The sequence below is a fragment of the Eptesicus fuscus genome, chromosome 21 (assembly GCF_027574615.1).
Source record: "Eptesicus fuscus isolate TK198812 chromosome 21, DD_ASM_mEF_20220401, whole genome shotgun sequence".
In the NCBI taxonomy this organism is placed as follows: Eukaryota; Metazoa; Chordata; class Mammalia; order Chiroptera; family Vespertilionidae; genus Eptesicus; species Eptesicus fuscus.
Genome location: NC_072493.1, coordinates 558,641 through 574,310, shown reverse-complemented (window position 1 = coordinate 574,310; position 15,670 = coordinate 558,641). Strand labels below are relative to the sequence as shown.

Below are 15,670 nucleotides of genomic sequence, written 5' to 3'. Positions count from 1 at the left end.
TCCTCATGTATTTATTATTTATACTCCTAACCATTGAGCAGGCAGGGCCTCCCTGCTACCTAAGCAAACATCCGTTGTCTGAAGTGGACTCAGAGGGCAGCCCAGACCGATAGAACAGAGCGGCCAAACACCAGCAAGACCAGCAAGTACGACAGTCCCCAAGCAGGCCAGCCCGCAGGGCAGAAAGGGCTTGGCAGTGTGCGGCCCCGGCATGCCTGCTGACTGTGTGAGCAGCTCCCTGTCGTTCAGCACAGCCCGTACCCTGCCTTGCTCTTATGTTTGACGTAACTTTAGCCACCAGGCCTCCCAGGGTCCAGAGCAGTGATGGCGAACCTATGACACGCGTGTCAGCACTGACATGCGTAGCCGTTTCTGATGACACGCAGCCGCGTGCCGAGGATGAAACATTTGCTGCTCCTGAGGATGAAACATTTGCAAAATAATGTTTTTTCCTCAAAGTGACACACTCCCCGAGTTATGCTCAGTGTTTTGGCGAAGTCTGACACACCGAGCTCAGAAGGTTGCCCATCACTGGCCTAGAGCCTGGAGTGATGGACCCGTTTGTCACCTCTAGGTGTGCCTCAGCCTGGGCCCTGACTCTGCCTCTGTTCCTCTGCTGTCTTTTGAGATGTGTTGTTATCTAACGGCAGTTAACCCTACCAGACCTGAGGCCCTGAACCTAACTGTCCCCTTACACCACACAAAGTCAATTCAAACACATGGGGGCAGACATTTGCAATGGCTAACCATGAGGTTTGACCACGATTGGTTGGTTATTTTTAGTTTGTGACGCATTTTTTTCACGTACTAGGCAAAGTACTGAAAATTAGGTACAGCGGTATAGCGGCAGATTCGGAAATTACCGAAAAATCGGTACAGCGGTCCGGTAGGGAAAGTGCATTCAGTGTACCTCATTTCACCCTTTTCTGTACCAGTCTCTTCTGAAAGAAGGGTACAGTGGCTCCAGCTATGGTTGCTCCTTGATATCTACTCTGCAGCCAAGAATTCCTCACTTTGAGGTTTTAGTTATCAGGGCCTCACAGGCAGTGCAGAGTTTAAAGGTTGGGTATCTCAATACCCTTTTTGGTCTTTGCTCCGTAAGTATATTAAGATCCCAAACAAACAGCAGGATCTGGTCTTTTATATACTAGTATATACTAGAGGCCCGGTGCACAAAATTCGTGCACTGGGGTAGGGTGGGCCCCTCAGCCCGGCCTGCGCCCTCTCACAATCCAGGAGCTCTCAGGAGATGTCTGACTGCCACAGAGCCATGAGCTGTGAGCCCGGCTTCTGGCTGAGCTGCATTTCCCGCTATGGGAGCACACTGACTACCAGGGGGCAGCTCCTGCATTGAGCGTCTGCCCCCTGGTGCTCAGTGCACATCATAGTGACTGTCTGCCCCTTGGTGGTCAGTGCATGTCATAGCAAGCTGTTGAGTGGCCTTAGCATATTCTCATATTACACTTTGATTGGTTGAACAGCTGACCAGATGACCAGACACTTAGCATATTATGCTTTTATTATATAGGATATATATTGATTGATTGATTGATTGATTGATTGATTTCAGAGAGGAAGGGAGAGAAAGAGAAGGTTATAAACATCAGTGATGAGAGAGAATCATTGATCGGCTGCCTTCTGCACGCCCCTCAATGGGGATGGAGCCTGAAACCTGGGCAGGTATCCTGACTGGGAATCAAGCCATGACCTCTTGGTTTATAGGTCGATGCTCAACCACTGAGCCACACCAGTCGGGCCAGGATCTGGTCTTACTCATCTCTGTGTTCTTGGGCCCTCTCAGTGGTTTTTGCACATAATAAGGGCTCATGAATGAAGGCTGAAATCTAAAAACTTAGAACCAGCTATCTTAAATATGAGCACAGCTTCCTCAATAGACAAATCCAAAACAGGTTAGAGGAGGAAATGAGAGGGAGACTTGTTATTTACTTATACATGCGCTTCATTTTATTAGCCGTGAATTATTACTCTTTCAATTAACAAGCTTGTTAACATTTTTTATCACATCAGTCAGTCTGGCCTCTTGATGCGTTGACCTAACCAGTGTTTGTCTTTCTCCACAGTGACCTGTGCATGAATTGTGCCTTGCAACTGGAGACCTGCCCATTGTGTCGGAAAGAAATAGTGTCTAGAGTCAGACAGATCTCTCATATTTCATGACACTCAGGAAGAGGCATCACGGACTTATTTCTACTCAATTCCAGCCAGTGTGGAAAAGAAAAAGAAAAACCCCATCTCTAATCAGTTGTACGCACATTGAAACTTAGAGCCATGGCCAGATTTTATGCTAAAAATGGTAGTTTGTCAAAGACAAAATTCTCTTAGAATCTAACCCAACTCGCCAGCCCTGAGAAATTCCTTTCAAGGCCAAGGAAAGCTGAATGCTAACGAGTGAGGCCTGTGGTACTTCCATGAAAACGATAGGGGCTAGCACCCTCGCGAGTGCTGGGCCACACCGGGTTCTCCCTGTTGGGCTCGTTGGATTGTTTAACGCAGGATGTTTTGTCTCATATTCTGAAGTTTTATTTGGACAGAAGGTCATTATGGAGGAGTGAACGGCAGCATTTCTGGGTCGAGTATAACTTCCCGTCGGCCAGAGATAGCGGTGTGTTGTGTGGCTACCGCACTGTAAAACTTGAATCTATAATGTAAACTAGAGCCACACAGGTCACTACTACGAGCAGTTTGGATAGCCTGAAAGAAGGTGCACAGACTGTAGAAAAACCCCAAATTTTTGATATTTCAGTGATTCCAAAGAACATTCTAGTTTTTTTTAACTGCAGAAAATCGGTGGTATTTTCACATTCATGGTGTTTCTATCCAACTTCAGTACCCACATTTCGTGAGGAAAATATGTTTTAACAATGCAGGATGAATTCTTAAATTAATTGCAATGTTTGACTAGAGAAAATTTGGTATTTAAGGTATTTTTAAGGTACCATCAAATCAGGTTTTTTGGTTAAAAAAATTGTTTTTAATCAGTATTGTTTTTGAAAGTAGCATACTCTGAAACTCTTGAACTAACAGTCTCAAAAACTCTTAGAAGACAGTCTGAGAGCACGTATTCCTGTTGTTTTAAATAAATAACATGTTTTGAATGGTAAATTCAATCATGGATTGCTGACTATATCTTCATCAAAAGTGTTACTCCCTCTCAGGGTCTCTGGTGAAGACCTTCAAGAGTTTGGTTTTTTTCTCCCAGAAAATTGGAAGGTAGAATTGTAAATTCCTAGAATTTACTTTATAATGGTGTACCTCAGCAGCTGCCTTTCAATTTATGCCAAGTCCTTACTGAGTTTATACTTGAATAGTAAATATGTCTTCTGAATTTTACAGTGTCTTAAACTCAATGCACATTTTTTTCTTCCTTCCCCACCCTTTTTCGTTTGTAGTTCATTAAAATGTCCTCTCACAGTGCTGGTTTCCTTCCTGGCCGTACTTGTTGGGGTGCTGGATTTTTCCCATGTCTTTAGTCTTCCATAAATTCAAAAATATATATAAATATAAATATATATATATGTTCTTTAGCTTGTGGTGAATACAGTAATTTGCATTGAAGAAATAAAACATTTGTTGCCCTTTTTTAACTAAGATTTCACAACTTTCATTGGTCGCTGCTCCTAAAGTTCTAAGACAGCATATTCTCAGGTGTAAGGGCTACTCCCTGAGTAGGAGAGAATCATGTATTAGAATTAAGAAGCGATTGCCGAAGCCGGTTTGGCTCAGTGGATAGAGCGTCGGCCTGCGGACTGAAAGGTCCCAGGTTCGATTCTGGTCAAGGGCATGTACCTTGGTTGCGGGCACATCCCCAGTGGGGGGTGTGCAGGAGGCAGCTGATCGATGTTTCTCTCTCATCAATGTTTCTAACTCTCTATCCCTCTCCCTTCCTCTCTGTAAAAAAATCAATAAAATATATTAAGGAAAAAAAAAGAATTAAGAAGCGAGGTTAATCACTGTCCATCCAGCAAATCTTTATTCTGGGCACTTTGTATACAAAACAGATGTGGTCATGGAGCTTGCGTACATCTGGTGGTAGGAAGAAGACCACTGAGCTACACCAGCCGGGCTACTTTTCTAATTCTTCTAGAACATAATAAAGAAAGGATTTCAATATTAAATTATTCAGGATGGAAGCAAAGTTGTAATTTAGGAGTTGCTTCAAAGGGAAAGACATTTATTCCACATAGAAGAGAAAAAAATTACCAAGCTGTGTGGAAGAAGGTAAACAGGGATCTATATTCTGTGTGGCCTGTAAGCATTTTAAGAGAAATGGAAAGGTAGGCTTTTACTGATGATATATTGTACCAGAGAGAACAATATGTAATGTATATGTTTTTAAATTTTATAACTTGTGTATTGTCAAGTCATTTGCATTAGATTGTTTTTTACCCTCGCCGGAGGATATGTCTTATTGATTTTAGAGAGAGATCCATGTGAGAGAGAAGCATCAATGGGTTGCCTCCTGCATGGGCCCTGAACGGGTATTGAACCCTCAGCCTTTTGGTGCACAGGACAGCACTACATGTAACTTATATTTTTTTATTTCCCGGAAATACGCCCAGGATTCCAGACAGCCGGAAAAAAAAAAATGTTTCTAATGAATTGCCACCTTTTTTGAATGATACTGATAAAGCAAGGTAAAGTCCTGATGCCATTAGCTGAATGCCAGGAAACAGCGATTCAGTGACAGAAACAATTTCACTTGCAGAAAATGGTATTTCATGAATTTCAACCATCTCGAATATGTATCCATGGAAACAAACTAACTATGATCACTCTTCTAAATATTGTACTTTTTTTTGCTACTCCAATTATTAATACCCACGATCAAAGGATTTAATATGAAAAACGTTTAATATATTCAAGTAAATGTATTTTTCTACAAAAAGGCCACCATTCAGGTTTTCCCCCAGAAAAGTATCATGTTCTGATTTCCAGTGTTTGACAAGTTGGGGATTGGGGCCCTATATAGGGCATGATGAGTGAAACAGGAATGAGTCTCCTCTCAGATTCCAGCGCCGTAATGTCACTTCCCACAAGTATGCAAGTACTTCCAAGCCTGGGTTTCCTGATCTATAAAATTGAGATGATGGAAGTATTTCTTTTATTTTTAACATATATTTTTATTGATTTCAGAGAGAAAGGGAGCAGGAGAGAGAAGAAACATCAGTGATGAGAATCATTGATTGGCTGCCTCCTGCACGCCCCACGCTGGGGATCAAACCCACAACTGAGCATATGGTCTGACCAGAATCCAATCGTGACCTCCTGATCCATAGGTCAACATTCAACCACTGAGCCACACTGCCCGCCATGGAGTGTTTCTTTTTTTCCTTTTAAAATATAATTTTATTGATTTTAGAGGGAGAGAGAGAAACATCAATGATGAGAGAGAATCATTGATTGGCTGCCTCCTGCACATCCCCTCCTGGGGATCAAGCCCGCAACCAGGGCATGTGCCCTTGACCAAAATCGAACCTGGGACCCTTCAGTCCACAGGCTGACGCTCCGTCCACTGAGCCAAACCTGCCAGGTTTGGAGTGTTTTAAATCATAGTTTCAAGTATTTCACTTTTTTTATGCACTTCTATTGGATTCTTTGGGTTAACACTGGTTAACAAAATTATTCAGGTTTCAGGTGCACAATTCCACAACACATCATCTGCACACTGTACTGTGTGTTCTTCCCAAGTCAAGTCTCCTTTCATCACCATTTACGCCCCCCATACTCTCCTCCCCCTCCCCCCAGTTTCAGATATTTCAAGTTCTTTGGCATTCCTCCCATCTACAAATGAGATTTATGTCCCCTCCCTTAATAGACGTCAATAGACGTCAGTCAAAGTGGTACTGTGCCAAATTCCTAGTCCCAGGCCTCTAAGTGACTAGCAGCTTCCACTTCCTGTCTCTTGAGGTATTTGCTCTTGGACCCAGCCTCCATGGTGTGAGAAAAACCAAGGGAAGACCTACGTGGAGAGGAACTGAGATCCCTCCACCCCAACCCTTTAACCACCATCCACACGGAGCTCCCAGCCAAGAGCCATGTGAGTGAGCTTCTGGGAAGAGGCTCCGCTAGCCCCTTCCACCTCCCCAATGAGGAGTGGAGCAGAGACCAGCTGTCCCTACCAAGTCCTGCCCAAAGTGCAGATTAGTGAGCAAAACTATTGTTTTAAGCCACTAAGAGTTTTGGGTGGCTTGTAACAGTGATAGATGACCAGAACAGATGAAATCGTTTCCTCCTCCACTCTGATCCCATACATGATTTAGCAGTAGAAAGGGTGGGCAGGCCTGGCCGGGGTAGCTCAGTGGTTGAGCTTCAACCTACCACCCAGGAGCTCACGGCTGCGGGCTCGATCCCCAGTAGGGGGCGTGCAGGAGGTAGCAGATCAATGATGATTCTCTGTCATCATTGATGTTTCTCTCTCTTCCTCTCCCTTCTTCCCTGAAATCAATTTAAAAAATTTTTTTAAAGAAAGAAAGGGTGGGCAAGTTCATTTAGTCCAAAAGAAATAAGTGGTTTATAGAGAAAGCAGGTCCTGAGGAAATTTGCTGAGTTTGCTTTGAGCAGTGTGACCCGAGCTTGACTTAAACAGATCTTCTCGGAGGCCTGGCTTCTTCGGTGCTCCGCAGTTCGTGCCTCGGATCCCAGGGTCTCGATAACAAATCCCTGGACCCATGCACCACACTCTGGGCCACGATGTGTAAATGCAACCGAGGAGACGGGGCCCAGGTGATCCAGCCAAGAGAAATCTGCTCTCGGGAACCTTCTTGGCAAAACTTGGCAGCATCGGAGAGGACTTTTTGGACCGCGTTGTTCAAGGGAGTTCTATCGACTCACGCCTCGCCTAACGGGCCAGGACGCCAGCGGCCGCCGACTCTCCGTGACGTGAACACGCTCCACGTACAGCACAGCCGCTTCCTGCGATGAGGCTTTCCCTCCGCCAGAGGGAGGCGCTGTCCTGAAAGTCGGCCATGACCTGCTTCTGCCCTGGGAGGGCCTCAGAGATGTGCCATTTACAGGGGGTGCTCTCAGTCCGCTCTAAGCTGCTGCTTCTTGTCCCGCAGTCTGCAAGGCGGGCCGGCACTGGGCTGGCATCCATCCAAACTCGGGGCTCCGTCAGTCAATCCCGCACCGGGAGCGCACACGTCAGCCAGCCCGGTGCTCACCGAGGCCCAGCCCCCCTCCCCCGCCCCCCACTGCCCCCCTCTCCCCCCGCCCCCCCCACCCCTCCCCCCCCACCCCCCCGCCCCTCTCCCCCCGCCCCCCACTCCCCCCGCCCCCCCACACCTGCCCCCGACGCGACTCCCCCACCTTTTCCCTCACTTCCTCCTCCCGTTTGCCCGCCCCTGGCGGCGGCAGCGCGTCTGTGATTGGCTGTCGGGAGCTGCGAGCAGCGGAAGAGGGTGCGGTGACCATGGTGACGGAGGCGGGCGCGCGCCCCGAGGTCGGTCACCGCGGCTCGGCCCCTGCGGAGGCCCCGCGGGCACAGGCCGGGCGGCGCGGGGCTGGGCCGTGACCCGACCGCGGCCCCGGCGTCTCGGCCCCGATGCCGGTTGGGGCTCCGCGGAGCAGAACGGAGGCGGGGGCCGGGCCGCGGGCGGTGGGAGGCGGACGGGCCGGCTCGCCTGCGCGGGCGGATGCGGCGGCGGCGATGGACGCCCTGGAGGAAGAGAGCTTCGTGCTGTCTTCGTAGGTGACCCTGCCCGGCCCGCGGGCGCTCGGTTCGGCCTCTCCCTTAGAAACGGGTCTCCCGGCGGGGGGGCGGGCTGCCAGGCTCCCCCCATTCCCGGGTCGGTTCTGTCGCTGGTGCGACCCTCGGTTCAGGCCCGGAGGGCGGGAGTGCAGGGCGGGGTCACGCATTGACCAGCGCCTCCCTCACCCCCCACCCCGCACCCCGCCTCCCTCACCCCCCACCCCGCACCCCTCCTCCACCACCGCCCCCCCACCCCGCCTCCCCACCGCCCCCCGCCTCCCTCACCGCCCCCCCACCCCGCCTCCCTCACCGCCCCCCCCACCCCGCCTCCCTCACCGCCCCCCCCACCCCGCCTCCCTCACCGCCCCCCCCACCCCGCCTCCCTCACCGCCCCCCCCACCCCGCCTCCCTCACCGCCCCCCCCACCCCGCCTCCCTCACCGCCCCCCCCACCCCGCCTCCCTCACCGCCCCCCCCACCCCGCCTCCCTCACCGCCCCCCCCACCCCGCCTCCCTCACCGCCCCCCCCACCCCGCCTCCCTCACCGCCCCCCCACCCCCCACCCCGCCTCCCTCACCGCCCCCCCCACCCCGCCTCCCTCACCGCCCCCCCCCACCCCCCACCCCTCCTCCCTCACCCCCCACCCCGCACCCCGCCTCCCTCACCGCCCCCCACCCCCCACCCCGCCTCCGATCGGTCGTCGGCCAAACCTGGCGGGTTGCGGCTGCTGAGGCCGACCCCGACCCCGGGTTAGAGGGCCCTCGGCCGCCAGGGCTCCTGGTCCCGGCCGTTCTCCAGCAGATGGGTGTCGGCTGCCGGCCAGATGCGGTGAGGAGGCCCCACAGGGGAGACGTGCGGAGGAGCCTTAAAGGGGTCCTGTGTCACCCGGGTTTTCTGAAAGGTGGAGCCATTCTGTTCATCTTCGATGTCACAGATGCGCTCAGTGGGTTTTCTTCTCCTTGGAGTGTTAGGTTAGACAGTAGTTAATTGTCCAAGCTCAGTCATAGGACGCTCATTTCGCTCAGTGGTCGGCAAACTCTTCAGTCAGCAGAGCCAAATATCAACAGTTCAAGGATTGAAATTCCTTTGGAGAGCCACATTTTTAAAACTTAAACTTCTTCTAACACCACTTCTTCAAAATAGACTCGCCCAGGCCGTGGCATTTTGTGGAAGAGCCACACTCAAGGGGCCAAAGAGCCACGGTTTCGCTCTCTTCCTCTCCCTTCCTCCCTTTTTTTATGCTATCCTTTTTTTTTTTTTTGCGCATGTTTGAAAATGTACATAATCAATTTTTTAAAAAACTATTGGAAACAGCACCTAATCCAGGCGTGTTTTCCAGCTCTTCCACCTCTGATGCGGAATTCGACGCTGTGGTTGGCTACTTAGAGGACATCATCATGGGTGAGCCGCCTCGCCGTGTGGCCTGTGCTCTTAGGCCCGGGCTTTTAAGGACTGAAATCAGTTTGGAGAGTTAGTTTTTAAGAGAGACGACATCAAGCTGCGTGTAATTTTTAATGTAACATTAAGTCTCACTGTGATTTGTCTTAGAGGCAAACAGCCCATACTGCATAAAACAACAAATCCCCACCAGTTCAGGCCTCAGGAAGGAACTTTTCAGGAAACCCGACACCTAGAAGTTATGGGGCTCTTGGCAAAACTTCAGGAAATATTGATCTCTATATCAGAGACAAAGAGCAATTTAGTTTTTTAGTTTTTCCTTTTAACATTTTCATACTAAGTAATACCATAACCGTAGCACACATGCGTGAATCAAACAAGGTATTTCCTGTTTGTGGATTCATTTTGGCTTCCATAATTCCTACTATGGAATTGGCACCAAAGGTTTAAGACAAATATGTGGGAGAGAGAAACTTAAAATTTGAGAAAATGTTGTCTACTGACTTCAAGTCTTCTGAGAATGAGAAAAGAATGCTGTTATTTGGTGTTACTAGCTGTGTCTCCTACTCTAGGTTAGTCTGAAAAAGTCACTTACAAAGTTTGTGTATGTCCAGGCAGGTGTGGTAAAGGGTCATGCCCTTGAGTGTAAATACAGTTGCTTCACCCCTAAGCTCTCATTCCGTGTGGGTCTGAGGGTTTGGGGGACACTGAGGAATACTTGGAATTCTTTTGCCTTTTATGGATACCTTGTGCCCTGTGGGAAAATGAACTTCTGAAAGCCCAGACTATTTATCACAAACTGGCTAGGGCTGTTGTGTATATCCTATCTAATAATAGACAAATATGCAAATTGACCATACCTCTGACACACCCACAAGCCACACCCACCATCCAATCAGAACAAGTATGCAAATTAACCCAAACCAAGATGGCTACAGCCACAGAGAGCAAGGTTTCCTAGGTAACAGAGGAAGCCAAGCTTTCTGCCTGCCCTTGCCAGGCCTAAGCCTCCACTCAAGCTACAAAGTTTCAATTATAGAAGGTAAACAAATTCAAACAAATGGCAGCAGAATGGAGCTTGAGAGAGCAGGCCAGGGTTGCCGCCGGCAACAGGGGAAGCAAAGCTTTCCACACACCCTGGCGAGACCCACCCACTTAAGGCTACAAAGTTTCAATTATAACCCCAACACAAATGGCTGCGGGCCTCGGAGGGAGCCCCAGGCTTGGCTCCGCTCCAGACTACAAAGTTTCAATTGTAGAAGGAAAATTCTACAGATACCAGGGCCTCCGCTTGGGTTGCCAGGGGGCGTGGCCGGCCTGCAAACCACCACAGGCCCCTCGCTCAGGCCGCTCCACACCCCAAGGGAACCCCCACCTGATCCGGGACGCCCTTCAGGGCAAACCAGGTGGCCCCCACCCCTGTACCAGGCCTCTGTCCTATCTAATAAAAAAGTAATATGCAGATTGATCATCACTGCAACACACAATATAGCTGCCCCCATGTGGTCAAAGATCCTGCCCCCATGTGGACACAGGATGGCCACCACAAGATAGCCAGCAGGAGAGGGCAGTTGGGAGGCACCCTGCCTGCAAGGGAGGGCAGTTGGAGGTGATCAACCCTGCAGGAGAGGGCAGTTAGGGGTGACCAGGCCGGCAGAGGAGGGAAGTTGGGGGCAAACAGGCTGGCAGCAGAGTGGTTAGGGGGTGAACAGGCTGGCAGGCAGAAGCGGTTAGGGGCAATCAGGAAGGCAAGCAGGCAAGCAGTTGGGAGCCAGCAGTCCTGGATTGTGAGAGGGATGTCCAACTGCCCATTTAGGCCCGATCCCGGTGGGCCTAAACAGGCAGTCGGACATCCCTTAAGGGGTCCCAGATTGGAGAGGGTACAGGCTGGGCTGAGGGACAACCCCCACTCCGTGCACGAATTTTGTGCACCGGGCCTCTAGTTTAATTATAATTTTTAAAATACTAATAAAAAAGCCAGTTTGGCTAAGTGGGTAGAGTGTCAGCCTGCAGACTCAAGGGTCCCGGGTTTAATACTTCCTTGAAAAACCTTTAGTTTTCTCTCCTGGAGACTTGACTGTTGAGAAACCACTTCTGACATATAACTCCTGCCTCTTTATAAATCAGAATGGTTTTTAGTTTGACTTAAAAATAATAGTTGTTTTTTATTGTGGTTCAGATGACGAGTTCCAGTTATTACAGAGAAATTTCATGGACAAGTACTACCAGGAATTTGAAGACACAGAAGAGAATAAACTCATCTACACGCCTATTTTTAATGAATATGTAAGTGGATTTCTATTTCTCCTACCAGAGATTAGAGTTTCATTAAAATGTGAATTTAGAATCAAAAGATGCTGAAATTTGCTTGACTTTTAAAATCTGCCACTGTACCCTGCCAGGAATTCTGTTAGAATCTGGTGTAGGTCTCATCTCCTGTCACTTTCCTGCACACAGCTTTTGGGGCTGTTTTTCAAAAATTTGATGATTTCATCAACTTTTATTTCACAAGCTGTTTGGATTTATCATAATTCTGCTTTCAGTTACAATTGGTGGGCTCACCACACCATGCATTTCTATGCTTTTGGCCGTTTGGCTTTCGCACACTCTTCCTATTACTAACCCAGCTATGGATGACTATCAGGTGAACATGAAAACCAAGACTAGAATCCAGGAGCGTCCATTCTTTTTTTTTTTTTTTTTTTTTTTTTTTTTAATTTATTTATTGATTAAGGTGTCACATATTTGTCCTCATCCCCCCATTCCCATCCCACCCCTCTCCCCACGCATGCCCCAATCCCCTGTTGAACTTAACCGTTGGATAGGCTTATATGCATGCATACAGGTCCTTTGGTTGAACTCTCCCCCTCCCCCCACCCTCCCCCTACCCTCCCCTATCCTCCCTCTGAGGCCCGATAGTCCGATCGATGCCTCCTTGCTTCTGGTTCTGTTCTTGTTCCTCAGTCTATGTTGTTCATCATTTCCCCTAGATGAGCGAGATCATATGTCACTAGATATATACTAATAAGAACTGAATGTGAGACGAGCAATAATAGTTATGCTGACAGGCAAATGAATCAATCTGTAGCGAGCTTCCCCCTGGACCAACAGTTCTTTTGAGACCCAATTTCAATGTCCAGTAGTTCCTTATGTGTACATGTCAGCACTGACCCCTCAGCTCTGGATGGTGGACAAATGGTGGTAATGGAGGTCCGACTCCCTCTGGTCTGGTCTCGGCCGAACCCAGGGGCACGGCGTCACCCAGACTAAGGGGCACGTGGCCTCACCCCTACCCAAGGGGCGCGTGGTCTCACCCGGGCCTGGGACCCAGCCTCACCCGGATGGATCCAGGGGCGCACAGCCTCACCCGGACCCAGGATCTGGCTTCACCCGTACCCAGGGACGTTTGGCCTCTCCCAGACCCAGGGGCACGAGGCCTCACCCGGGCCTAGGTGCACGAGGCCTCATCCGGATCCAGGGACACATGGTCGCACCCGGACCCAGGGACGCTTGGCCTCTCCCAGACCCAGGGCCACTTGGGCTCACCCGGGCCTAGGTGTACGAGGCCTCACCCGGATCCAGGGACACATGGTCTCACCCGGACCCAGGGATGCTTGGCCTCTCCCAGACCCAGGGCCACTTGGGCTCCCCCGGGCCTAGGTGCACGAGGCCTCATACAGATCCAGGGACACATGGTCGCACCCGGACCCAGGGACGCTTGGCCCCTCCAGACCCAGGGCCACTTGGGCTCACCCGGGCCTAGGTGCACGCGGCCTCACCCGGATCCAGGGACACATGGTCTCACCCGGACCCAGGGATGCTTGGCCTCTCCCAGACCCAGGGCCACTTGGGCTCCCCCGGGCCTAGGTGCACGAGGCCTCACCCGGATCCAGGGACACATGGTCTCACCCGGACCGAGGGACGCTTGGCCTCTCCCAGACCCAGGGCCACTTGGGCTCACCCGGGCCTAGGTGCACGCGGCCTCACCCGGATCCAGGGACACATGGTCGCACCCGGATCCAGGGACGCTTGGCCTCTCCCAGACCCAGGGCCACTTGGGCTCACCCGGGCCTAGGTGCACGAGGCCTCACCCGGATCCAGGGACACATGGTCTCACCCGGAGGAGCGTCCATTCTTGACCCTTGGGTGTTTCCCCTCTGCCACGGTCAGGGCCTCCTGGAATGCTGTCATCTGGCTGAGAATGGGTTTGAGCCTCCAGGGCCTGCCTTTCTTATCATAGCAGCTTGGCAATCAATGCCGGCTCCCTCAGGCCAGGCCTCAGCTTCTAAGGACCCTGCACTGCCTCTGTCCAGAACTTCCGCGTATGTTCTGCACAGATTCCTTCTGCCCAGGAAGAAAAAGCCATGCACTTCATTCCTCGCTCTCGGCCAGGGGTGGGGGGGCCCTGCTGCCGATGTGAGAGCGTGCGTGTTGTTGCAGTAAATGACCTGAGTGCGGCCAGGCGGTCCGAGAGGCCAGGAGCTGTGTTTGGTCTGTGGTGTCCCCAGCACTCACCACAGGGCCTGGCACATAGGACCGGCTCTCGGACAGGCTTTCTGAAAAGCAGCCCTGAGGTCTGACAGGATCCTTCCCACTTAGATCTCTTTGGTGGAAAAGTACATTGAAGAACAGCTACTGGAGCGGATTCCTGGGTTTAACATGGCGGCCTTCACCACAACCTTACAGTGAGTTGAGCTTGACTCTGTGTTTTGCCTTTTTCACCTCCCTCCTCCTCCTCCTCCTCCGGTCTGAAAAAAAAGACCCTCTTTTTCCAGTGTTTGACCATCAAGGCTGAGAGCACTTGGTGGTGGGGTCCCGGGTAGAAGGGCCTCAAAGCCTTTGACCGAAGCCTTGCAGAGACAGTGTTTCGCCTTCATTCGTGAAACAGCCACCGTCTCCTTTTGCAGGCACCACAGAGATGAGGTGGCCGGGGACATATTCGACATGCTGCTCACCTTTACCGATTTCCTGGCTTTTAAAGAAATGTTTCTGGACTACAGAGCAGTAAGTCACCCGTTTTGTTTTTTCCCTTTTTTTAATTCTGTGTTTTTAATAAGTCACTCTTGCCTGTTCAGGTGGCCACATTGAACCACTTAGAATGCTCTAGAACTGTCTAACACAAACCACCTCCCAGCCCCCCTGAGCCTGGCCGGTGGCACCTGGTGGGTGTCAGTGAGCTGCTGTCCTCCAGCCGGGACCTGGGATCCTCACTGAGGAGTCACATTCTGTGGTTAAGACTGACGGTGGCCAGTGCTGAGCAAAAGTGCAAATCACCCTCCCTTCTTGTGCTCTGGTGCCCCACTCTTCCCCCCCCTCCCCCCCCCCCCAGCGCCCCCTTCCCCAGGCGGGTTCTGAGCTAGGGAGGATGTTCTTATGTCTTGCCTCTTGAAGGTGTTTCTTTTCCCGTGTAGGAAAAAGAAGGCCGGGGCCTGGACTTAAGCAGCGGTCTCGTGGTGACTTCACTGTGCAAATCATCCTCTCTGCCAGCTTCCCAGAACAACCTGCGGCACTAGGTCCCCTCCAGCAATGACATCGTTCAACATGAGCCAGTGCACGGGGAGAGACATCAGCTACAGCTAGAACGGAAGGATAGATCTTGGGGAGACCGGCTCTGTTCCACAATTCTTCATTAACATCAAGTATTGATGGAGAAAAAAAAAAATGGCATGCCCCTCCTGAGACCCGTTTCTTCAGGAAACGCTTGTGTTCTGTCACCTTAGTGCTCCTCCCTCGGTGGCCATCTCTCTGGGGGCTTGAGTCAGATCCTCTGGACAAGTCCACGTCCAGCATTCCACCTGGGGGCTTCCCCCGCACACGTGTGGGGGTGTTGCATTCGTGGGGTTTCACTGGTTGAGAGCATTTATCTAGGGTGTTCCTCAAGCATCTGCCAGACTTGAAACTTCTGGAGCTCCTATCACCACGAGTGTTGGCTGTCAGTCACCCGAGAGAGATGTCCTTTACCTAAAAGCTACATGTCCAAGTCAACTCCTAGTCTTGCATCTGCAGTCCCCGTGTCACTGTCTTCCGGTCCCAATGTAGTCGCCCGTTTCCAGACCTCTTTTAAGCATTTTTGAAAGAAACTATTTTTTATAGATGAATACTCAGGCTAACCTAGTGGATATAATCTTGGAAGTTCCACGATTACCCACTTCAAGATCAAAGTATTATATGCTTTTTAGTTGTTAGTGCCACAAACGCGGATGCTCTCTGTTGGGGCCCCGCGAGCGTGTGCTTACGTGTGCTTCCGCTGAAGTAGGTCAAGGTCCCCTTTTCTCAGCATGTGGGGTGTTTGAACTGTTAGGTCCGCTGTTGGAATGGAGGGTCTGCAATGCCTTTCTTCCTGTCGAAATCTTCCCGCCAGGGCAGTGTTCTGCTGGTTAGCTCAGTTCCCGGTGTGTACCTTAGATTTTTTTTGAAGTAAAAATAAGAATCTACTGACTTCATGTGGCAGTTCTGGTTTTAAAGGATGAGCTATATATAGGCTGTGTGTTTTCTGTACTGATGTGGCGCTTATTAAATGCTTTTGTATCGTTAAGTAAAATTTGAGGTGTTTTGCAAGAACCAA

At 50.6% G+C, this 15,670-nt stretch overlaps 2 protein-coding genes across 7 annotated transcripts in view; both read left to right on the top strand.

Annotated features, from left to right (window-relative positions):
• Positions 1-2,298, top strand: part of RSPRY1 (ring finger and SPRY domain containing 1) — a 31,278-nt gene extending 28,980 nt beyond the window's left edge. For all 3 annotated transcript variants that reach the window (XM_054711186.1, XM_008152305.3, XM_054711185.1), the window contains one exon: positions 2,082-2,298. In XM_054711186.1, the coding sequence (XP_054567161.1) occupies positions 2,082-2,178 (97 nt within the window). In that variant the 3' untranslated portion in view covers positions 2,179-2,298. The remainder of the gene's footprint in view (positions 1-2,081) is intronic.
• Positions 2,299-7,420: 5,122 nt separating this feature from the next.
• ARL2BP (ADP ribosylation factor like GTPase 2 binding protein) lies at positions 7,421-15,670 on the top strand. Of its 4 annotated transcripts, none has more exons than XM_054711200.1 (7): positions 7,421-7,704; positions 8,509-8,535; positions 9,047-9,108; positions 11,285-11,391; positions 13,705-13,790; positions 14,013-14,109; positions 14,517-15,670. In XM_054711200.1, exons 1-7 carry the CDS (start codon positions 7,562-7,564, stop codon positions 14,616-14,618), a joined length of 624 nt encoding a protein of 207 aa, XP_054567175.1. In that variant the 5' UTR covers positions 7,421-7,561; the 3' UTR covers positions 14,619-15,670. The 4 variants fall into 4 exon arrangements, with proteins under 4 accessions (XP_054567175.1, XP_054567178.1, XP_054567177.1 ...); XM_054711204.1 differs by having other exon boundaries at positions 7,654-7,704; positions 8,462-8,535; XM_054711203.1 differs by lacking the exon at positions 8,509-8,535 and having other exon boundaries at positions 7,421-7,708.

Coding starts and splice junctions, on each gene's coding strand:
- ARL2BP (XM_054711200.1), top strand. CDS start 7,562: ATGCCGGTTGGGGCTCCGCGGAGCAGAACGGAGGCGGGGGCCGGGCCG. Junction 8,536..9,046: donor TCGGCTGCCGGCCAGATGCG/GTGAGGAGGCCC, acceptor CGTGTTTTCCAG/CTCTTCCACCTCTGATGCGG. Junction 13,791..14,012: donor GCCTTCACCACAACCTTACA/GTGAGTTGAGCT, acceptor CTCCTTTTGCAG/GCACCACAGAGATGAGGTGG.